Source organism: Hibiscus syriacus, unplaced genomic scaffold (assembly GCF_006381635.1).
Source record: "Hibiscus syriacus cultivar Baekdansim isolate YM2019G1 unplaced genomic scaffold, ASM638163v2 tig00005294_pilon, whole genome shotgun sequence".
NCBI lineage: Eukaryota > Viridiplantae > Streptophyta > Magnoliopsida > Malvales > Malvaceae > Hibiscus > Hibiscus syriacus.
This window is the reverse complement of record NW_024062052.1, coordinates 1104931-1130194: the sequence shown is the minus strand read 5'-3', so window position 1 is coordinate 1130194 and position 25264 is coordinate 1104931. Positions and strand designations below refer to the sequence as shown.

The 25264-nt window shown below is 37.1% G+C and overlaps 1 protein-coding gene across 2 annotated transcripts; it reads left to right on the top strand.

The window, feature by feature from the left end:
• The first annotated feature begins 294 nt into the window (after window positions 1–294).
• LOC120199090 (protein transport protein Sec24-like At4g32640) lies at window positions 295–24940 on the top strand. Of its 2 annotated transcripts, none has more exons than XM_039200296.1 (25): window positions 295–488; window positions 640–1579; window positions 2098–2331; window positions 2549–2623; window positions 2765–2863; window positions 2970–3081; window positions 3578–3705; window positions 4240–4359; window positions 6142–6222; window positions 7229–7306; window positions 7450–7542; window positions 7922–7976; window positions 8103–8179; window positions 9038–9109; window positions 9264–9347; window positions 10534–10653; window positions 10767–10835; window positions 13271–13348; window positions 13465–13603; window positions 16257–16421; window positions 16628–16773; window positions 16850–17029; window positions 17677–17765; window positions 17897–17928; window positions 24747–24940. In XM_039200296.1, exons 2-25 carry the CDS (start codon window positions 719–721, stop codon window positions 24851–24853), a joined length of 3294 nt encoding a protein of 1097 aa, XP_039056227.1. In that variant the 5' UTR covers window positions 295–488; window positions 640–718; the 3' UTR covers window positions 24854–24940. The 2 variants fall into 2 exon arrangements, with proteins under 2 accessions (XP_039056227.1, XP_039056228.1); XM_039200297.1 differs by having other exon boundaries at window positions 629–1579.
• Window positions 24941–25264: the final 324 nt, after the last annotated feature.

Here is a 25264-nt window from a genome sequence, read left to right as displayed (position 1 = left end):
CCTATATATATGACACATATATTAATAAATTAATAATAAAATGCCACATCATAGAAAAAATAATAAAATAATTCAGAGTGATTAAAATAAAAGTAATTCGACAGTTTTTTTTTCAAATTTTAGTGATTCAAATAAGAATAGAAGATAATTGAGATTTGAGTTATATAAATTAAAATAACTTCCAAACACGGCCCTAATAAAAAAAAAGGGGAATAAACAGAAGAAAATTGTAAATCTAACTGTTTAGTCTGTAACTGTCAAAGATGGAATGAAAAATGAAGATATATTATTTTTTTGTCAATCTCTGTTTACCCTTTTTGTTCCCGTCCTTCACCAAATCCCAATCCACCGGTCGATCCTCCAAAAGGAACCCCTAATTTTTCCGTTCCCTCTTTCTAAAACCCTACCATATAAATTACATCATTCAGATCTTAGCTAATTGTTCCCTTCGGTCAGCAGATCCGACGCATCTTTTCTTTTGTTCACGGGTACTTTATTCAATTCTCTCTTCTCAATTTTATTTCCTTGTGTGTTATTTCGCTCGATCTATTTTTTTGGTTAAGCTGGGATCATAATGTTATAGACTTTTATTCTCCTAGAAATGTTAAAGAATTATTGTTTTGTTTTGGATTTGTGTAGATTTTGATCGTGTTATAAAATATATATCTAAAGGAAAGGGATATTGTAAGAGGGGATTGGATTTTGTTTTGATTAAATCATGGCTGCTCCAATGCCTCCAGGGGCACCTAGATCCGGCGCCAATGCACGGCAGCAACCACCACCGCCTAATTTTAATCCTAATCATCAAACCAATCCCAATTCCTTAGCCGATAACGTGCAGAATTTGAACCTAAATCGGCCCTTTACTATGCCCAATTCTGGTCCTAGACCTCCACCTTTTGGTCAACAAGCACCCTTCCCTCAATCTTCAGTCTCTGCTGGATTTCCAGTTGCCTCACGTCCCGGACCACCACCTGGTATGGTGGGAAGACCTGCAGTGGTTCCTCCTGGACCACCACAATCCACATTACCTGCGAATGTACACCCAGGAAGACCGGTTGGTTCACCTGTTAGTCACCTGCCCGCTTTTGGGGCTAGACCTCCTTCTGCTTCATTGCCTTCATCTACAGGTGGTGCGGTTCTACCTTCTGGTGCCTTCCCATCTTCAGGTGTATCTAGTGTCTCTGTTGCACCACCACCTGCAGGTTCTCGCCCGGGTTCTTTTGTGTCATCTTCACCTTTTACTGGTGGCCCTGCCGTGCCAGTGTCAAATGTACTTTCTGGTCCTTTGAGTAATGGGCCACCTGCAGTTGGCTCAGGAGCTTTGCCTGGTCCACCCCAATTCCCTTCTGCTGCAAGTGTTTCACAACCCCCTGTTGGGCCTCCACCATCTATGATGTCAGCTAGGCCACCTGCTCAGGCTTCAACCATGCATTCTGTTTGGGGAAGTTCAGCTGTTAGTTCCCCATTAACTCCTCCCCTGCCTTCAGCATCACCATTTTCAGCTGTGCCTCAGGCAAGACCACCACCTCCTGGTTCTCCTTATGGACCACAGACGTGGCCGATGCAACCCCAGCAGGTTAGTATTCAAAACTGCACGCTTTCAAGATTCTTCCTATAAAGAAGTATAGTCAGTCGGAATTAATCATTGATTATTTTGTTGTTGAGTTGGTCCTTCAGCAACCGGTATAGGCATAAAAGTCATTGATTGTATTCCTATTCTTTATGCTATCTCATCCCTATACTTTAGTTGTTACATTAGGCACTGAATGACCATTGTAGAAATCTTAGCCCTGCACTTTAGTAATTACATTAAAAGTACAGCAAATGACCTGGATGTTTGGTCCAATAGCTGGTGTACATATCTTCTAGCTCGAACCAATTTGAAGTTGGTTATTTATTTCTTCAGGTTGAATTTGATCAATTAGCATATGGCATTTTGATCTAGATGGATATTTTAAAGCTCCGAGTTAGGTTGAAATTGTGTTGAGGCAATGAAAATTCTAACCAGAATTGTGTGGTTTGGCTGTAGTGGGTTTGCATTTTGTTTGCTTCTATATCAATGTTTTGAATTCTGACTGTTTTTAATTGCTTTAGGGATCCCAACCTCCTCATATTCCTGGCGCTACACATGCCCAACCTCCAAGAATGTATGGAATGCCACAACTTCCAAATCAAGCTGCGACTACGATTCCACCTGCCATGGGTCAACCTGGAGCTCCTATGTCAGGGTCGTCAAAGATTGATCCTAATCAAATTCCAAGGCCTGTTCCAAGTGCCACACCTATCATGTATGAAACTCGCCATGGCAACTCGGCAAATCCTCCACCGGTAAAATCTATAGTCATTTCATAGGAATAGAAAGAAAATTACTCAATTCACCTGGAATTTGCTAATTTGGCTATTCCTTTAGATCTTTATTTAAGCTTAGGTTCATCATTCTTCTTCTAGGTTGCCATTGAATGTATGCACACTGCTATCACTGCTTTGTTATGTAGTTGCAATTTGAATTTTGTTATCTATCCTAATGACTTGTAATCTTTTGAAGCCTGCTACAAGCGATTACATTGTCAGAGACACTGGGAATTGTAGTCCACGATATGTGAGATGTACCCTCAATCAGGTCATATCAAACTATACAATTTTATTGTAGCTTCCTTTTTCTGTAATTGCGTATATTTTAATGAAGTTCGTGCTGCAATTTGCCCATCAGTACTCATCGTGATGTTTTATGCTCTTGTTCACTTTTATTTTTCTTTAACAGATCCCTTGCACGGCCGACCTTTTGACAACCTCTGGAATGCAGCTAGCTTTGTTAGTTCAACCTATGGCCCTCCCTCATCCATCAGAGGATCCTATTCAAGTAATGCCTGAGCAATTTGTACTTCTAATTTGCTATCCAATCTGTCAGGCCTTCTGTGAAGTTTAAAAATTGTGTGCTCATCATCTTTTTAACATTTCTTCTATAGGTTGTGGATTTTGGGGAAAGTGGTCCTGTTCGATGTTCTCGTTGCAAAGGGTACATAAATCCTTTCATGAAGTTTATTGATCAGGGAAGGAAGTTTATCTGCAATTTATGCGGTCAGTATTATTTATCTTGTTCTTTCATATTACACATTCGGCAATATCTTAGGGCTTTTAATTATTCTTGTATTCATTCATTTCTGTTGCATGTGTTAATTTCTATAAAACTTAAATGATTAATTATTCTTACACTTAGGGAATCAAACAGTATGATTATTATTTGAGAGCTTTAGTTAGGAAGCTCTTGAACTAAAATTTATGTTTGAAATGTAATAATACTCTCCAAGTATCTTAGTTGTCAGCTATAGGTCCCTTAGATTATATGGTGATCTGTTCTTCTATTCTTATTATGCTGGTATCAATTTTGCATTTAATTTTTTTGCACATAAATGCCACTTATGTTCTGGTCATATATATATATATATATATAAATTCTTATTCTATGTTTGATAAATGCCATGACCACACATTGAGCTTGTCTATTTCAGCTCTCTGATTTTGTTACTTTAATGTAGAAGATGACAACATCACTGATTATGTTATATTCTTTCAGGGTTTACTGATGATACTCCCCGTGACTACCATTGCAACCTTGGTCCTGATGGCCGGCGTAGAGACGCTGATGAGAGGCCTGAACTTTGTAAAGGAACAGTTGAATTTGTTGCTTCAAAAGAGTACATGGTTTGTTGAAATTTATAAATTCGTAAATTTCAAATTGATACATGTATATTTCTACTTTATTTAACTCCGGTTACATCTCTTTCTCTTCTCTTCTTAAATGCTTACGTAGAAATTGTTAATGCACACATCTTTGGATAATGTATAAATAACATTATTATTTAACATTTGGTTAGCTCAAGTTAGTAACATATTAGTTTTATCCCATGTCTTCTTGATTGGCTGCTATCCTGTTGCAAAGGAGTTAAGACAAGTGAATCTGTTCTTTTACAACTTTGAGTGATCCTGCATTCCACGGGTAATAACCAAAAGATTAAGATGAGCCTAAAGAAAGAAAGGAAGTGAGAAAATAATTTAAACAATTCAAAAATATGCTAACATTTGGTACCATTTAGTTGTATGAAATTATTGTGCCCAGGGGTTTATGGAAGGCATTTTTGAACTTGTTTCTTTTTATTCTTTCATCAATGCTGTGTCTTTTGTTATATAATTGGGTCAGAGTATAATTCATTCTTTTGAATAAATTTCATATTCCAGGTCCGCGATCCAATGCCAGCCGTGTATTTTTTCCTAATTGATGTATCCATGAATGCTGTACAGACTGGTGCCACTGCTGCAGCTTGCAGTGCAATTAGTCAAGTTATTACTGATCTTCCTGTGAGTTTCATGTCAATTTCTAGAATGGATGGCTTTTAGTTCTTTCTTGTTGTAATTTATTGATTTAGTTCATTGGCGGATCCAGAAATTTAAGAATGGGGTCTAAAATTTTAATATTCTTTTCTTAAAAATAATGAGTATGCAAAAAATTTTATTTTTTCCATTTTTCCTTATCATATTAAACTAAATTTTACCATTATAATCCTTATGGGGGCTTAGTGCATCCGCCCCTGATTTAGTTGTTCATTTCCCCTATTGTTCTTGTTGTCACAGTTTATCAGTAGACGTGGTTTGTGGTTTGATCTATTATTGTTATTTAATCATTGATTGTAAAAGATTTGAAATTAATGTCAAGTTTATCTGCAGGATTTGTTACTGTTAAATCTCTAGAAATGTGGTTCTTTACTGTTTGTTTTCATTGTTTGAACACATCATAAGTTTGACCCATCTTTTTATATGTAAGAATTTCCGTAGGCATTATTGTATCTCAAGGCTTATTTCTTTATTGTAACTCTTCCTAGATAAGTTATTACTGAAGTGTTCCTTTCCTCAGTTTCAACTTAGCCTCAAGATGCATTTCTTCTGCTGGTCCCATTTTTTGTTTTTCTTAGTTCTTGTAGGATGTACTAGAGTTACTGTTGTTGATGCAATATTTTTGTGTATGTTGTATATCTATGTTCTCTTGAAAGTAAGCTGTTTGTGCATTAAAGAGAAAAATTGAAATGTAAACTCTCGTTTTAGTTACAAATTAGACATTGTGAAGTGGGAATGGCTCCACATGAGTCTTTGAGTCTGTTTGTTGATATAACATTGTTTGACTATTGCATTTCTATGTTCTCTCAATATTTTGCTGTTTGTGCATAGAGTTACTGTTGTTGATGCAATATTTTTGTGTATGTTGTATATCTATGTTCTCTTGAAAGTAAGCTGTTTGTGCATTAAAGAGAAAAATTGAAATGTAAACTCTCGTTTTAGTTACAAATTAGACATTGTGAAGTGGGAATGGCTCCACATGAGTCTTTGAGTCTGTTTGTTGATATAACATTGTTTGACTATTGCATTTCTATGTTCTCTCAATATTTTGCTGTTTGTGCATCGAAGAAAAAGTTTCAATTTGAAGTGTGACTTTGTTGGTGCAACATTCTGTGGCTGTTGCATTTCTTTTTGTCTTTACTGTATGCTGTTTGTGCTGTAAAAAAGTTGAAATTTAAATATTCTATTGTAGTAACATAATTGAGGTTGTCAAGTGCCAAGGGCTCCACATGAACCTTCAAGTCAGTTTCGGTGTTCATGGTCGAAGGTTTTAATATTTATTCTAAGTGTATATGTTTTAGTTGAGAAATCTAGTATGGATTATCGATTTGGGTCAGTTGTATTTCCTGTTCTTCAAATGAATATCTTTTCAGATATGGGTTTTAGTTGAAAATTTATTAAGAAAATCATAAATGGGTTTTCAATTTATGTGATAGATCAAATGTGTTTCAATTGTGTGTTTCCATTACACATAGTTTTGGGAATATAATGGACTATTTCCATTGAATGTGGTGGTAAATCTTGCGATTTTATGATTTTGGCCAAGTTAGGATGGCTGTTCTTCAGGCATGGCTAATTGTCGTTTGCAATGTGTTCTAAAGATAATGCAAGTCTTCTAAATTTTGTCTGCAATAATCGATGCCTGTAATGTTTGTTGAGTTGGAGGTTGATATGCGGTCTTGATCTTTCCTTTCCATTCCGTTCAATGGTTTCTTCTCAAAACATGTATGTGTTAATTGCTTATTGCAGGAAGGTCCCCGAACTCTAGTCGGAATAGCAACATTTGACTCAACAATCCATTTTTATAATTTGAAACGGGCACTGCAACAGGTCAGTAATCATTGCTTCATTTAACATTCCCTCTTTCAGACAACTATTGTTTTGGGTAGAAGACTTTTTTGTGGTCTCATTTTGTTGATTGCTTTCTATTTTAGAAAGGGAAGTCAATTTAACAATAGTGACGTATAGAAGATTCTAATATTTTTTAGAGGTTTCAAGAATTTATTTCTTCAAGTAGTTTCATTGATGACATAATGGTAAATTAAACATTCTGCTAGAGACATTATAGTTAGGCTGATTCCTAGGTCATGTAATTGGGAGGCAGACAAGTTAGCCAAGGAGGGGATAGGGTGAATGTTTTTACTGTTATAGTGGTTATGTTATGTTTATTTCGGGTGCTTATTTTGTATACTGTAATCTTATGTAAGTATTGGTTATTAATATATTGGGGTACTCTTTTCCTCCTTCGATAGTTGCCTCTTCACAAGAGCCAACTATGAGGGAGGTTTTTAATGAGGCCCCCTATTCCTATCAAAAAAAATATTGGGGCATGGTTTTGTTATCTGCTTAAGTAAGGTTTAATTGATTAGGACTAATCAGTGGAGGATCAATATAAGAGTGGTGTAAGTGGTATATAAACAACATACATGTTGCTAATAATGTGTTTGGGATTGGTACAAGAAGGTTTGTTCAACCTTTTGGTAGCATTTGGTATGATGGAAAGTTCACACTTTCCAAGGAATTTAATTAGTTGGAATGTGATTCCAACGTTTGGGATGCAAAAATTTGTGCACTTTCCTTGGATTGTACCATTCCCTTTGGGGTTATTTTCCATAAACAATGGAAGGTAATTCCCTTGATAATTGGTGGGAAAGTTAATTTCCCACATAGATGGAAAGTGAAAGAATAACAGGGCATTAACATGCCAGGTTTCATTTTTTATGGATCACTGATATCTCTTTGAAATTTGTTTTATATGATCCTTTTCTCTGATGTAATCTACTGAAGAACCTCTTGAAGTTATTCTTTACCTGATTTTAATGTCTTCAATTTGCAGCCGTTGATGCTTATCGTTCCTGACATACAAGAGGTCTATACTCCTCTTGAAACAGATGTCATTGTTCAGCTTTCTGAGGTTAGTGCTTAGTTGGGAATTTTTCCCTTATATTTATTGAAGTTTACAAGTTCTTAATTTAACAGTGGCTGAAGTTATCATGTCATACTTGAGATTTCTCAAATATGTTCTGCTGACTATGGTTTTTTATTCTGAGGATTCAGTGCCGCCAACATTTAGAGCTGTTGCTTGAAAACTTCCCTACAATGTTTCAGACTAGTACAACTGCTGAGTCATGTTTTGGTGCTGCAATCAAGGTAAGCTATTTCATGTTGGTACTATAAATTAACAGATAAAATTCTAGTCCACTCAACCCCACTGATCCTATCACTGGGGCAACATAATGTCTAGAACTTCAGGATTTTGTCATGGGTTAGTCTGTTTCCTCGTTAAGCAAATGCATTTTTGTCATAGTTATGACTAACAAAAAGTGGAACTTGTTCAAGTTTTGATTGGCAAAAAACTCTCTCTTTTGCTTAAACAAATTATGTTCAATAACTTTAGCTTTCTTGGAGATTTTTGGAAAGTTTGGTCTCCTGAAAAATTAATAGTGCCTGGTCATAATTAGGGTGTACAACAATTCATGTACATTTAAAGTGTAGATTTTGATATCTCAGTGTTCTGCTTATATTTCAGGCTGCATTCTTGGCCATGAAAAGTACTGGAGGGAAGCTTCTTGTATTTCAATCAGGCAAGCTCTTGTCTACCTATTTGACATTTGTATGTTTCGGAATGGCTTGTCATACAGCTCTCATACACACAAATTACTGTATCATTTCCTATAGTTATCTAATTAACATGTATATATTATTGACAGTTTTGCCATCAGTTGGTATTGGTGCCCTTTCTTCTAGGGAGGCTGAAGGGAGAACCAACATTTCTGCTAGTGAAAAGGTTTGCATATGGCTTTTAATTTTTTTTCCTCTCTATGTTTAATTTTACTTGAATAATTGTGCAATTCTATTTTTAAAACTCTTTCCCCCCAAGTATAGTTTTTTAAATGAAGATATTGTTATACCTTCAGACTTGCAACTAAAAAATAAAAATGTGGAATCTTCTGTTTGTTTGTCCAACTTCAGTGTTGTAACTGCTGCATCTCCTCTCTGAAACCTGCTTTATCTGTTTATCATCTACAATTGATTCTATCATCTATTCAGAATATTCGAATGGTTACATACCACGTAAGAATTTGATTTATTATTATGAACCTGATTAATCTGTTTTCTGATTTATTAGTAGAAATGCTTCTTTGATCTTCTAGATGTAGATATTGGTAATCTTCTTTTCAATATCATGCTTGGCATGGATTCAAGTTTTTCTAACCAAAAAGTGATATTGTTGCAAGGCTAGACTAAGCTTTTAGTTCCTGTATTTTTTTTTCTGTGGTTGGTAGGCTTTAAAAAGTTTGGCACTTTTTGGGATGGTTATGGTACTTATATCTAACGATCATCTTTGTAATGCATTTTTGACTTTCACATGACAGTGGATGTGTGGGAGTCCCCTTCTGAGAGAAAGAAGAAAAAATAATTAAAATAAATTCATCCAAAAAAATTCATAAATGAATTTGCCAACTATTGATCAGCATTTCAGATATGATTATCTTATTTTCTGTTCTTTCATGTTGAATCTCTGGTGATATATTTTCTTATTATAATTCATAATATTGCGATTGAAATAAGAACTATTTCATATCCAATGGAAGATAGAATTTTGCTTCTGTGTTGATTTCTTTTTCCATTTCTATTTGTTTAGGAAGCTCATAAATTACTGCAACCAGCTGACAAAATTCTTAAGACAATGGCAATTGAATTTGCTGAGTATCAGGTAAACTAACAGTAATTTTTTTTCTCCTTGATATCATCATGATGTGATAATAAAAATCTCCCTAGTGGATGCTTTTTGAAATTCATGCTGGTTAGATAAATCTATATTATGACTGATTTCCCCCCGCATATTCTTCTATTGCAATACATTGCAGGTCTGTGTTGATGTCTTTTTAACTACTCAGAGTTATGTAGACATTGCTTCCATCTCTGTCATCCCAAGAACTACTGGAGGCCAGGTATTAACATGATATTTACCTTATTTTTATTTATTTATCTGTTTTGTTTTACTGTCTGATAATGTAATACAAATTATTATCTTCTAGAACCCTATATTATGACTGATAATGTAATACAAATTATTATCTTCTGGAACCCTATATTATGACTGATAATGTAATACATGAATAAAAATGGTGAAGTTGTTTGTTACTCTGCTTCAATTGAATTCCATCTGCAGTCTGCACTGTTTTCTTAATTTGAAATTTTAAGTTTCTCTAATTTTAAAAACATATCAGCATATAATATTCTGTGTACACTTGTTAAGATTCAATCTTTTAAAAGTATTTTTTATTATTTAAAATTATGAAATTTTGTAAAGAAAAATATTTCGACCAATTTTCAATAAAATGTGAAACATACGTAAACGAGGGATTACATTTTCTATTATAATTCATCCAAAATACCACTTGTTAACTAAAATACAGCTAAGCTCCAATTCCTGCTCATGATGAAGCATTTCAGTGAACCAGCTACTTTGAAGTTCGTAAAGTGCACCAAGTGGCAAACCTTGCATGTGGCTGTGCTTTAAAATTAATGTTGCATGGTACTTCTATATCTTTGTATGTCGGTGCTTATTGGACATATTTGCGCTTAAGTCAGTTCTCACAATGCAAAATTGTTACTGAAATCAGAACAGGCTAGATTTTCTGATCTTTCTGAGTCTCTGACTCTGTGCTACCGAATCTCCAATACCACATCCAAATAATTTATGAATGGGGTTGTTGAGTTTCCTTGGTTAAACAGTGGTAATTGGTAAACTATGGATGAGGTGCATCTCAAGTTTATAGGGAGCAGTAAAAATATGACGGATGTGTGGCTTATTCCCTTTTTTTGTTTGTTAAGAAGTCTTTACTTAGTCCTCTCTTTGTGTGATAAACTAAATGACTCCCTTGTCATTTGTTAGCGCTGGTGTCATCTCCCCCACCCACTTGTTTGCTTCCCCCAGTAGAGTACTAATCAATAAAATGTCGAGTCCGATGCATAACTTGGTGAAACTTGAAAGCCTGACTATATTGATGCCATATATTATTCAGTCAAATCTCTACTTGTCGAACTCTATGTATGAGGCCTTCAGTATCAGGGTTACGGATTTATTTCTTGAATGGAAGAGTTACTTTGCAACACATTTTCTCGAAATTCCAGGTGTATTATTATTACCCCTTCTCTGCTGTATCTGATCCCGCAAAGCTCTACAATGACCTTAGATGGAACATCACTAGGCCCCAAGGTTTTGAGGCTGTCATGCGTGTAAGATGCAGCCAGGTAATGTTTCTGTGTTGCTCTGTTTCTTAAGCGAAATATTGATAGCTGACTTTATCGGATTATGATGATAATTTGACCATATTTTAATATGTTTACCCCTTGTGTACTTGTAGGGTATTCAAGTTCATGATTACTCTGGAAATTTCTGCAGACGCATTCCAACAGACATTGACCTACCTGGGGTTTGTGCTCCTTTTGAAAAATACTTGGTCTTATATTTCTCGTTAATTTGCTTTAGCTTCTGAACCACAGTTATTTTATTATTTAATCACTTAAGAAAGATTCAAAAATCTGATCGTAACTCCTTGCACTGGTTGGTTAACCTAAGGAAATTATAAAGTTTTTTTTTGCATAATGTTTAGCTTTGAACTCAAGTTGGATGATTAGCTAATCCTTGCTAAAAACCGTGTTAGAAAATTTACTTGGATCAAGTATCTGGGATATTGGGCTTCTAGCCTGGTGAATAATATTTCATTTTGGGGATTGATGTTTTGAATAATTTATTACTGATTTTCCCTGGTGTTTGAAATTCAGTCGATTGTCTTTTAACTACTTAACAAAATGATTTTATATTTTCTCATATTTGTGATTTAAATCAATCTTATAATTGCAATATGAATGAGCTAGGGAAATGAATGAGTTGAGTTTGATCTATTGCTTCTTCCTGGTGGTTCGTTTCTTGGTATTTGACTGGAGTTGAGATATTTGAAGGTGTTGTGTGGGGCTGACCTGTGTGTGCAAATTTTCATTTTTTTTTCCTTCTGTTCGAAGAGTTTCACAATAATAGTTTTTTTCCTGCTTGAGGTATTCAACGCATTGTAACATGATTATAAAGAAAAATTAAGCTGTTTTCTAGACTGTTTTCACTGTCAACTAATAAATTCGGTAAACTTTGTGAGTTCGGGGAATTTATTTCTTCGGGTTGGATTTGGGATGTTAAAGTTCGAAGAAATTTAAACGATTGGGAGCTTGAACAATGGTGCAATTTGGTGAGCATCATTTCTTCTTTCTCTATATCTATTGATTCTAGCGATGGATTGATCTGGAAAGGCAGTGGGGATGGGGTTTATACAGTCGGTTCTTGTATTAAGAGTTGTGCTTCAATTTCAGAAGAGACTCATTTCTGGAACAAGATTGTTTGGAGAGGATTGGTTCCCCCTAGAGTTGAAACATTAGTTTGGCAAATTGTGCTTCAAAAAATTGCAGTTAAATCCGAATTGGTTAAAAGAGGAGTTCAAGGTATTGAGGATGGCTTATGTCCTCTTTGTAAAATGGTTGAAGAATCTTCTTCGCATCTGTTCTTCTCCTGTTCGGTTGCGTGGTCTTTGTGGAATAAATTTCTAAATTTCTGGAGATTTAGTTCTGTGTTTTCTGCAGAAGCAAAAAATTTTCTTCTTGCTTGGGATGAGTTGAAATCTAATTCGGTAATTTGGACTTTCATTCCAGGGGCTGTTATTTGGACAATCTGGAAATTCAGGAATTACATAGTTTTTGAAGGGGGGAAGCTCGATCAGACTGAATTATTCTTCTTAACAAGAGTTAGGCTGGCCTCTTGGTATTTAGCAAAGAATAAGGATGTCTCTATTCCTAAGGACTCCTTAATCTCTGATCCTTCTATAGGGGATTCTTACTCGTCCTACAATTTCTTGAAGTCTTCCATAACCCCTTGGTTACCTCCCCCTACGGGTTTCATCAAGTTGAATGTGGATGCAGCAATTAGTTGTGATTGGGAAAAATCAGGTCTGGGTGGTCTTATGAGGGATCATTCTGGTGCAATCCTTGGTTCTTTTCAGGAACCGGATGGTTCTGGACCTCCAACATTGAAGGAACTTAAAGCTATCCAAAGGGGTATCTCTTTCTTTACCTCTGTCCTAGGGAGAGTTCAAGATAGGTTGATCATAGAGAGTGATAGCAGAGTTGCAGTAGACTGGATCAATAAGGTTGTCCCATGTCCAGCTGTTTATGGTTTCATTGTTAGAGATATTGTTGAGTGTCTTAAAACCGTCGGGGGGGTTGTTAGATGGATTGCAAGGACAGCTAATGTGGATGCCGATGCTCTAGCAAAGGCTGGTATAGGTTGATTATTATGTTGTTCACTTCTATAGTTCGGTTTTAAGGCTCGAGAATTGTTGTAAGGGTATTTCTTGGATTTTTCTTTCCAAGGTTGTAATTCTTATTTTCTTCAATGAAATTATAAGGCACTCTTTTCCTCCTTCCCATGATTAAGGAGCTTCTTTACAAGCTTCATTAATCAAGAAGGAGGTTTTTAAAGAGACCTTCAAATCTTATCAAAAAAATTAAGCTGTTACCGGGTCAGAGCAAGATACTCGTCTTGCAATCTTTTCTTAAAAGCTCCTCATCAATTCTCATATTTAGTATGAAATAACCAATTCCAAAATGTGATATTCCTTATTCAACATTTTCCCTTTGTCATGTAAGTAGTTTTGTGCTTTCACGAGCCATGGTTTTGTAGCTCATGAATTGGTAATATTGTTCAAAGGAAATATTTGCACATTTTTCTGCTAGGACTTTGACATCGCGAAGCTCTGCTTGAGCAGATTTTGGGTGTTTTATCTATTTTTGTTTCAAACCATGATCAGTCCTTTCTGTTATGCAGATTGATTGTGACAAATGCATATTGGTAACCTTAAAGCATGATGACAAATTACAAGATGGTTCTGAATGTGCTTTTCAGGTACTGATTAATGGTATCTGAATCTTTAATGCCCATGATGTTTCTTACGTAATTTGTTAGCATTGGCAAGTTAAGCATTTTTATGTATCTATAATATTCTAGCTTTTATGTACCAGTGCGCCCTTCTGTATACCACTGTTTATGGGCAAAGAAGAATTCGAGTCACAAACTTATCCTTGCCATGCACAAATATGCTAAGTAATTTGTTCCGTGCTGCTGACTTAGATGCTCAATTCGCAAATTTCTTAAAACAAGGTACTCAATTCTGCATTGTACATCCTTTCTTTACTTTCTTTTCCCTTTTTGGTGAATTGGTTGTGCAAGTTTTCTTTTTGGTTCGACCAATTTTTTTATTAGAACCCAAAAGGGTAATTAAAAGCAACTACAATTCCTGATTGACATCTTAAAAAAGCCCCAAAAGACACTTAGGAACACAAAAAAGAACATAAAACAATTCAGACCAAAGAACACCAAGATACAAGAATCACCTAAATTTTTTTAAAAACAATAGCAATCAAACTCCAAGGAACACCCGAAGTTAAATTACAAGACAACAAATCACTGTTAAAGAACAAAACCCATAAAAACACCAACGATTAAAGAAGTAATGATTTTTTTTTTTTGATAGGAATAGTAGGCCTCACTAAAAACCCCCTTCATGATTAACGGAACTTGAAAATAGTTCCTTAATCAGCGGAAGGAGGAAAAGAGTGCCCTAGGAGTTCATTAATCTTAAAACATTACAAAGTAATACAATGTCTAATCTCCCTCCAGAGATAAAAAGCCAAAAAGAACCAGCCCTTAATAGAACATAATACTCAACCAATACCAGACTTAGCTAGAACATCCGCCTCTATATTGGCTGTTCTACTAACCCATCTAATAAGACCTTCATAAACACTAAGCTTTTGAATAATTTCCTTAACAACTTGAACATAAACGACAGGACAAGAACCAACATCCTTGACCCAACCAATTGCCACCTTACTATCACTCTCGATAATCAATCTCTCTTTAAATTTGTGGCGAATAGATTCATAATAAAATAACCCCTTTAGGATAGCTTTCAATTCCATCAAAGTTGGAGGTCCCGGACCAGCAGGGTCTTTGAAGGAGCCGAGAATCGAACCAGAACTATCTTTCAGAACGCCACCTAAACCACTCCTCTTCCAATCACTAGAAGTAGCCGCATCCACATTAAGTTTAATAAAACCTTCTGGAGGAGGGGACCAAGGAACCTTAGATGAAATCCGATTAGTATAAGACGAGCAAGAATCCACTAAGGACGGGTCGGCAATAAGAGCATCCTTGGAAATAGAAATCTGAGTTTCCCTAGCTAGAAACCATGAAGCAAGCCTGCACCTAGCTAGATAGAATATTTCTGCTCGATCAAACTTCCCTCCTTCAAACACTATATAATTCCTAGTTTTCCATATTGTCCATAAGACCACTCCAGGGATAAATGACCACATCAGAGAGTTGGTCTTTAGGTTAGTCCATGCTACTAGGAATTTTTTTGCATCTTCATGAAAAACAGACTGAAAATTCCAATAACCCATGAATTTAGTCCATATTGGCCAAACAACCGAACATGAAAAAAATAGATGAGATGAAGACTCTTCTTCTAGATTACAAAAAGGACACATAGAATCATTTATGCCCTGAACACCTCTCTTAACCAGAGCTGTCTTCACTGCCAGCTTCTTTAAGATAACTTGCCAAAGAAAAGTCTCCACTCTTGGAGGCAGCATGCCCCTCCAAACAATAGATTTCCAAAAATTAGCTTCCTCCAAATCAGAAATACCCGAATAATATAGATTGGCACATGATTTAACATTGAAAACCCCTTCTCCATTCCCCTTCCACAACAGTCCATCAACCGCATCAGTAGAAACAGAAAATTCTGAAATAACAGCCATCAAGTTTAACCATTGTTCAAATTCCCAGTCATTCAACTCCCTTCTCAACTGGACGTTCCAAAACCAGCCCCCAGAACTGTAATCCCCAAACTGAAATAATCTTCCAGTTTTGTTCACTGCAATAGAGAATAGTCTAGGGAACATGACCCTCAAAGGATGATCCAATGCCCAATTGTCTTGCCAAAACCGAATATTCCTCCCATTGCCAATTTTGTAGCTATAATTGCTTCTGATACTACAGCCCATCGAATCAGCTTTAAAATGATTATTCACCAAAGATCTCCATATCCAAGAAGATTTAGGAGAAACCTTACTATCAAGCTGCATCAATGAAGAATCCAATTTGTATTTAGTGCAAATCATTTCCCTCCAAACTGCCTTCCTCTCCATAGCAAACCTCCAAGCCCACTTTTCCAATAAAGCCCTATTCATCGTATTTAAATTAGGAACTCCCAAGCCTCCTTCAATTTTTGGTTTACAAACGTTGGACCAGCTTACCCAATGGATTTTCTTTCTCCCACCTCCTCCACCCCATAAAAAATTTGACATAATAGAGTTTAGGGTCTTGTATACTGAAGCTGGTACCTTAAATAATGACAAATAGTATATAGGAAGTGAACATAGGACTGATTTAATCAAAACCAGCCTGCCCGCCAGTGACAAAGAAGAGCCTTTCCAGCCTGCTAACCTCTTATTGAAGCTTTGAACCACTGGATCCCACAGAATTAAAGAAGTAATGATTACCATGAAACCACTTCAATTTTTTGTAACCTTCCTACCCAATTCAATGTTTGCTTTTCTTCCAACTTTGACTTGAAGTTCCACGTTGCCATTATTTTTCACTTTATGGATCGATGTTATATGGATGAGAATTTACTTGGTTATTTTATCCAAAGAATTTTATTGCAATATTCTTCTTGGAATCATTAGTTTGATGTGCAAGAATACTGACAGTGCTGTGTGTGTTTTCTTATTTACCTTGAATGCAGCCGCAATTGAAATTCCTACAGCCCCTCTAAAGCAAGTGAGGGACCAAGTGACGAATCTTTGCATCAACACTCTGCTTTCATATCGTAAATTTTGCGCCACGGTATCGTCGTCTGGACAGCTTATTCTTCCTGAGGCTCTTAAGCTTCTTCCTCTATATACCCTTGGTATAAATATTTCCTTTTGTTAATTATCTATTTGATGTTGTGTCTCATTCATTTCCATTATTATTATTTTAGTTAATCTCGATTTTCAAACTTCATGTTCTCTTCCATTTTGGCAAACCCTGTCGTAGAAACTAAGTCGTATTCTCAAGAAAAAATTTGAAATATTTTTCATATGGTGATAAATATAATTTTCCCCCTTTCTTCAGCGTTAATCAAGAGTACAGGGTTGCGAAATGATGGCAGAATAGATGACCGTTCCTTCTGGTTCAATTATGTTTCCTCCCTTTCTACCCCTCTGGCAGTCCCACTGGTTTATCCCAGGATGTTTGCCATCCACAACCCTATTTCAAAGGTAAAAAATTTCTAGTTGCCTTGTGATCCAAAGTATTTTAACCATGCTAACAGACAATTTTCTGCTTGTTGGACAGGAAGGGGATTGTTCTATTCTTCCTCCTACAATCCCACTTTCTAGTGAACATGTCAGTGATGATGGAATATATCTTCTTGAGAATGGTGAGGATGTTTTAATATATTTTGGGAGCTCGGTGGATTCGAATATCGTGCAACAACTTTTTGGCTTCACCTCAGTTGATGAAGGCCCCACTCAGGTACATTGTTTTACTTTGTGTTTCTTATTATCCTTGTTCATTATTAGAGACATTATGTGAATTCTGATCATAATCACACGAAAGGAAAGTGTTGAGGACCTGATATTGTTTCTCCAGACATTTTCAGGTTTATATTGACTGAAAATAACTGTTTCCGTATTTATTTTAAAGTAAATTGCACATTTAAATACTAAATTCAAATGGCCCGGTATGTATTAAATAGACCTCGTCCATGTTTTGATTTGAAATCACTATTAAACTCCCTTTATAATGATTTTTTGTCTGCACGCTAAGTTTCAAATTCCTTCCATTTAAAGGTTTGAATTTCCCATTGTTATTTATGGAATGTGTGATTTTTCGATTGAATGGGAAGAGTCTTGAAAGCTGTTGTGTTTTATGACTGAATAGTATATAGCTGAAATGAATGAACTTGGAGCTTTTCCATTTTGTCTAATTGGGTAAGGCTATCTTCTCTCAGTATGGTAGAAAGCAAAGATTGGGGTAAAAAGGAAGAAGAAGAAGAAAACTTTATGGAGCTTTTGGTGTCCATTCCATAATATGTTTTTCATTTGTCAGCATTATCCCGTGTCTGGACCCTTTCACCTACCTACTACTGACACTGTCTGTTGCCAACATTGTATTTTTAGTTTGTGATGCAGCAATTTGACAATCCTTTATCAAAGAAGCTAAATGATGTTGTAAATGTGATCCGTCAACAAAGATGTTCCTACCTTCGGTATGATTTTATGGTTCTTACCTTGGTGTTACTTTGCCCTTAAAAGAATGGTTTTTGTTCCATCTCTTTAATAGAAAAAGTGAAGTATATTTGACTGTTTAATGCAATTGTATCCTGATATTCTTTTGCAGCTTCAAATTGTGCAAGAAGGGGGATCCATCAGGTCAGTGCATTGAACTTCTCATGCAAACTTTGTGACTATTTGATAAATTATCATATCTGCACTTTATAACAAAAGAAATGAGTGAGATAGGTAGAGAGAGAAGTGGAGAAAACTCGAAAAAGTCCATTGCCTCTACTGAGGAATGGACAGTGTTCATTGACAATCTTAGTAAGAGGGTTTCAAGACGAGTCCTTAGAGAGTTTTTTAGCCCTTATGGTCAGATTGTGAGAATATTCATTCCGCGGTATTTAGAGAAATCAAAGTATAAGTCCTCAACATTCGCTTTTGTCCAATTTATTGATGAGGAAAGTAGGGAAAAAGCTATCCAGTCTGTGAATGGGAGATGGTTCGATGGGAGGAGATTATCGGTAGGGGTTGCTAAGTATCAGAAGGGAACTAAGAAGGAGGTTGATGATGGGAAGAGTATGCTGAGGTTCAAGTCAAGAGAGCAGGAGTTGGTTTCAAATGGGCTAAAGGCAAAGTCGATGCAAAGCTTCAGGGATGGCAGAACGTATAAGGAAGTAGCGAGGTCTGATGTAAACAAGAGAAGAGAACAAGAGTCGGAGATGTTGGTGGAGGGCAGCAAACGAAATGCTACTGGTGTGAAGAACGTGTGGGAGATGCATATTGCGACAGACAATTTCAAGTGGGTGAAACGATCATTAACAGGAATAATGAAACCAACTTATGATTATGAGTCGGCAAAGGAAGCCATGGAGATAGAGGGATTGGGAATTCAGGTGTCGAGATGGGGTTATGCATGGAAGGCTTGTATCATCACTTTTAATTCTGTGGATGAATTTTCTTATGCTTGGGAAAACAAGAAGGAAGTGTTGTCCTTGTGTTTCGATTGGTTAGCTCCAGCAGTTAATGAGAATGGTGTTCCTTTGGCTTTGTGCCAAATAGAACTGTGTGGTTTGCCCTTATTGTGCTGGAATGAGGCTTTCTTGGAGAAGCTCACTAAGGATTGGGGAAGGTTCATTTGTTTTAAGGAAGAATCAAAGATGAGATACGACCTTTCGTCTGCGAAGGTTTTGTTAAGGGTGGAGAGTCCCTTCGATGTTCCAGAAATGGTCATTGTAGGTTCTTATGGTAGATCTTTCAAAGTTAAGATTCTCATGGGGTCTGTGTTGATCCAGCCGAATGAACTGGGGAGGAAGATGGAAGAGAAATTTTCAAACAAGGTGAACAGGGATTCTGTCCTTTCCGAGTCAGAGGAGGACTGTGTTCCAGAAAGAGCAGTTGAAGGAGAAGATTTTGCAGAGATTTCTGTGCATAAAGTTACTTCTTGGCTGAATAATGGTCATAATAGTGGTATGAATGGAGGTACTGAGGGTCAGGCTACTTCAAGAAAGTCAAATGCAGGAAAGTCCAATTGTGGGCTGTCAGGTTTAGTGGAAAATAGGTCTGCCCAAGTGGAAGGTCACGTGGGACTAGGTCTGAGAGAAAGTTCTTCTCCCGATGAAAAAAACCAATCTGATGTTAATGAGTCTCCCCTAAACTCTACTATGAAAATCTGTCCTTCTGGGCCTGCATATAACGTAAAAAGGATTGGAGACAAACTAATTTTCCAGCCCAATAACATTTTAGTCAATCCTTTGGTCCCTGTAGAAGTTGATAATCCTAGGCAAGTGATTATAATTTCAGGGGGGAGAAGGAATTGGTACAAGCTGAGCAGGGCGTCGAATTGATCGAAGAGCAGGCTATTGAGCAGCGGAGTATAATTGAGGATAATGTGATAAATTCTCATAGACAAATGGACATGGATAGGAATAGTGTATCTGCTGACCATGAGGTGGAGGGTAGATTCTTAGATAAGGAGAGCAGTTTGGAGTCTACAAAAAATTCTGGTCAGGGCTTTTCTCGATCAACAAATCTAATGAATAGGAGAAGGTTCAGAATTGCTCCTTGTCATTCGGGTAGTGTATGTTCGGAAGGTGAAGTGGAAGTAAGATTTCATGATAGAATATATAGGAGGGTGACTGGTAGCACGGACAGGGAGTCAGTGGAATACGTTAGGGAGGTGTCTCAGCCATCTCAAGACTCTGTTCAAGCCAGGCAGGAAGCGGAACATACTAGGGAAGTCTGTGACATGCTGGGAATTTCCTTTATAGGGGGGAATCAAATTGTAGAGGATGAGATTTTCAAGATGGAATTGTTGGGGATTGGAAAGGCCTCCTGATCGTACCTTGTGGATTGTATTTGGTGTTGAATGTTATTAATTTAAATGTCAAAACTAAAAATTATTACATGGAATATTAGGGGGCTTGGGAAGTCTGAAAAAATCAGGGCAGTGTCGAGGTTGGTTCTTAGAGAAAAGCCGGCTATTTTACTACTTCAAGAATCAAAATTGAATGTCTGTAGAAGTGGATTAACAAGAAAGCTTGGGGGTAATCTGCTCAGAGGCAGCTGTTTTGTTCCAGCTGATGGTTCGGCAGGAGGTTTAATATGTTTATGGAATGAGAATGACTTTGAGGTTAGTGCACAGATTAACAGTGGTAGATTTATGGCATTATCAGGGAAGTTTAAGATGAGCAATTTTGAATGTGTCATTATCAATGTGTATGGTCCATCAGTAGAGGCTGATAAAGAGGAATTTTTTAGGGATTTTTATGTGCTGTTCAAAGCATCAACTTGCCGGTCTGCTTGGGGGGGGACTTTAATGCTTATCTAGACCCTGAGGAGAAATGTGGGTTTACTCAGAATTGGCACTCTATGGATTTGCTTAGATCTTTTATTCAGTCTTCAAATTTGATGGATTTACCGCTAGTAGGGGGGCGATTTACATGGTCCAATAATAGAGAGTCAACTACATGGGTAAGGCTGGATAGATTTTTGATTAGTGGATCATTTTTAAATCAGTTCCCAAATGTGATCCAAAAAATGCTTCCCAAATCCCTTTCGGATCACAATCCAGTTTTGTTGGTAGAAGAATGCAATAATTGGGGCCCTAAGCCGTTTCGGTTCTATAATTACATGCTTCAGGAAGATGGGTTTGTTGGGGCGGTGGAATCGTCATTATCAAATCTAAGGAGGGGTATTGGTGGTAGGGGTCTGTTCTCACTGCTTAGAGGAACTAAGCAGGCTATTAGGAATTGGCCAAGGAATAATCACAGGGGACTTTCCGATGCTATTTCTGAATTAGAATCCAGAATTAATGGTCTGGAATTGAAGCTACAGGAAGAGGGGACTTCCTTTCAAGAACGGGACTTGATGATTGTTGCGAGGAAGGAGTTGTGGAATTTGCATAGGAAGGAGGAGAGTATTTGGCTGCAGAGGTCACGAGTGAGATGGAGTATTGAGGGGGATAGAAACACAAAGTTTTTCCACATGTGTGCGTTGAATAGGAATAGGTTTAACACCATTTTTTCATTGAAGGTAGCTGAGGAAGTCATTTCAGAACCGGATCAGCTGAGAGGCTTTGTTTTTAATTATTTCAAGGACAATTTTAACTCGGTAACAACCCTAGAGGTGGACAAAATCAATTTGCCTTTTGCTAAATTGACAGATGATCAAAAGAAGCTACTTGAAGTTAGATTCTCAGAACAGGAGGTGTGGGAGGCAGTCTTCCACTCGGACAGTGCCAAAGCACCGGGGCCAGACGGTTTCACAATGGGTTTCTTTAAGAAATTTTGGCCATCTCTGAAGTCATACATTATGAAATTTGTCGAGGACTTTTATAATGGAAGGATTTGGGAGCACGGGGTCAATCATTCATTCCTAACGTTGATTCCAAAGACCAGAAATCCTGAAGGTATAGAAGATTACAGACCGATAAGCTTAGTTGGCAGTTTGTATAAAATAATTTCCAAAGTTCTAGCTAGAAGGCTTGCGGCTGTTATTAGTGTTCTGGTTAGTCCGTCACAGTTTGCCTTCATTCCCGGAAGGCAGCTACTGGACTGTGTCTTCTTGGCTAATGAAGTTATTGATGATTGGAGGAAAAAAGAGAGGAAAGGTGTTGTTTTCAAGGTGGACTTTCGAAGGGCTTATGATTCGGTGGAATGGCCGATATTGTTGAGACTCCTGAGAATTATGGGATTTGGAAATAGGTGGCTTTCTTGGATTGAGTTGTGTATCTCCTCCGCTTCAATTTCTGTTCTTGTCAATGGTTCTCCGACCAATGAATTCAAGATGGGGAAAGGGTTAAGACAAGGCTGCAGTTTATCTCCTATGCTGTTCAATATTGTTGGGGAATTATTGAATCTAATGTTGATTAAGGCTGCTGATTGTGCTCTGTTTGAAGGGTTCAGTGTTGGTAGGGCGGAAAATAAGTTTCATTTGACGCATCTACAATTCGCAGATGACTTAATACTTTTCTGCAGGGACTCTTCTGCTCAAATTATGAATATTAGGAGAGTTTTGAGGATTTTTGGCTTAATGGCAGGCCTCCAACTTAATTTATCAAAGAGCAAGTTATTTGGTGTTAATATGGATGAGGAGGTTCTAAAGGAATGGGCTACGTTCGCAGGTTGTGGTGTTGGGGCTCTTCCTATGACATACCTTGGTATACCGATAGGCACTTACAGAAATTCGGATATGTTGTGGGAACCAGTTCTGCAGAAGTTCAATAGCAAATTAGAGGGCTGGAAAGCAAAAACATTATCGATGGCAGGAAGATTAGTATTAGTGAAGTCTGTTTTGTCGTCCTTGCCAATTTTCTTCCTCTCTATCTTCAAAATCCCCCTAAAGATTAATCAAAAGTTGAATTCTTTGATGGCTAAATTCCTTTGGGGGGACGATCCCTCGAAGAAGCGGATTCATTGGGTGAATTGGAAAATTGTGTGTCAACCGTACGAGGAGGGTGGTTTGGGTGTCCTGGATTTGTCGATGGCGAATAGAGTGCTTCTGGGGAAGTGGGTTTGGAAGTTTGCAAATGATAAACATTCTCAGTGGAAGGAGATGATCTGTTGCAAGCACAATATTACCAATTTGTCTCTTTCAATTAATAAGGCTGTTAACCCGCAAGATTCATGGATATGGAGAGGAATTGTGAATAATTATGAGAAAAATGACGATATTGGGGATTGTCTAAGGTCCAATTCCAAGATCCAAGTGGGGAATGGTAGATCAATCGAATTCTGGAATGACATTTGGGCTAATAATTCCACCTTAAAAGAACAATTCCCTAGGATTTATGCTTTATCGATAAACAAAACGGGGAAAGTTGTGGACTTTGGCTGTTATGATAATAATTGTTGGAGTTGGAATATTTGTCTAAGGAGGAATTTATGTGATTGGGAATTGGATCAATGGATATCGCTAATGACTTTGATTGATAATATTGTCTTGATTGATGCTGTTGATGACTTCCTAATTTGGTCAGGGAGTGGAGATGGTTTGTTCTCAGTTAAGGCCTGTAGATCAGCTCTTATTCGAAGCTCTGGAGGAAATTTTCAGTGGAAGAAATGGGTTTGGTCTGGATTGGCTCCCCCAAAAGTTGAAACATTTTTATGGCAATTATCTCACCAGAAATTAGCTGTTAGAGTGGAATTGAAGAAAAGAGGTATTCCTTTGGAAGAGTTATTATGTCCTTTATGCCAAAAGGAGGAAGAAACAATTCATCATTTATTTATGTTTTGTCCTGTAGCTTGGGAGTTGTGGAATTTGTTCATCAATTTATGGGAGGTTATTACTGTTCTGCCCAAAGATCCCCCGTCTCTACTTAGTTCATGGTCTGATTTGAAGGCTTCTTCTTCTATTTGGAATTTCATCCCGGGTGTTGTTATGTGGTCCATTTGGAAGGCTAGGAACCTAGTGGTGTTTGAAAAATGGAATTTTGAGAGATCTACACTGTTCTTCATTTGCAGATTCAGGCTGGCCAAATGGTTTCTAGCTAAATTTCCTGATGTTAACATCCAGGTAGATCTACTAATAGGAGATCCAAGGCTGGCAGATGGTTTAGCAGTCAATTTTCAGAAGAAGAAGAAGGATCTGTGCTGGTACTCACCTCCACCGGATTTTTATAAATTCAATGTGGATGGGGCAGTTAGAAGTGATGGTTTGCAGGGTGGAATCGGAGGTCTGTTGAGAGATTCGAATGGCTCTACCGTTATCTATTTCTCTAAGCCTGTCGGACCTGGTCCTCCTCTGTTTGCTGAGTTAAAAGCCATTAAAGAAGGAATTGATCTATTTCTACATTCGGACTGGGCGTCGAAGGGAAGACTTATCCTCGAAAGTGATTGTAAGACTGCAGTGGATTGGATTTTCAGGCCTACTGAGGCTCCTTCGTTCTTCAGTTCTTTGGTTCGGGAAATTGGGGATGTAATTTCGGGTAGGGATATTATGGTTAGGTTGATTCCTAGGGCTTGTAATTGGGAGGCGGACAAGTTAGCTAAGGAGGGGATAGGCTGAATGTCCTTACTGTTAGCGGTTATGTTTGGTATTTTAATTCGGGTGATTTTGTAAGTTATAGTTTTATGTAATTCGGGTTTACTAATATATTGAGGTACTCTTTTCCTCCTTCCGCTAGTTGCCTCTTATCAAGAGGCAACTATGAGGGAGGTTTTTAATGAGACCTCCTATTCCTATCAAAAAAAAAAATAAATTATCATATCTGGAATATTCAACCAAAATAGCCATGGATTTTTTAAACATGGCATCATATAAACTTTTCTCAATTTTGTAATTTGAGAGTGCGAGTAAGGTGTTTAATGGTTGTCCGAGATTTTTTTGCCTCAACTTTTGTGACAGCGAAGCAAATTGCTTCTACACTTGCGGGTTTCTTATTGTTAAGAGTAATTTGTGTATAATCAATTTCCATTTTAGAAGAAGAGCAATTATGTTTATGGCATTCTCATGATTCAATGCTACATTTTCAGGAATGCTGTTCTTATCTTGCATGGTTGAAGACAAGAATGCAGGTGGCCCATCTTATGTCGAGTTTCTTGTTTTTATTCATAAGCAAATCCAGATGAAGATGTCATGATAAGTTTCAGGCTTCCTCTGTTAAGCTTAACAGGTATTTGATTTTGATTTTGGATTTTGATTTTGGATTTTGCATGAACCACAAAGGGAAAAAAATGTTTTCAGTGAGATGACAAATTCGAGTGAGCTTCCTACTTGGAGTTTCTTTGTATTGCGGCAATTCTTAGTGAAAGAGAGTTATTATGCTTTCCACAGCTTGTTTCACATTTTATGAGGCACTTGGAGATTAAAGTTATTAAGAAACATTGTAATTCCAGATTTTTAGGAGCTTAATCTATTATTTATTTCTTGAAACCGCTATTTGAGGTAAATTTTGCTAAAAGAAAGGTTTAATCGTAGTAAATTTGATATTACAGTTGTCAGTTACTTGAGGAAAAATACAAATAATCTCTGGGTTTTGTTACCAGATTTC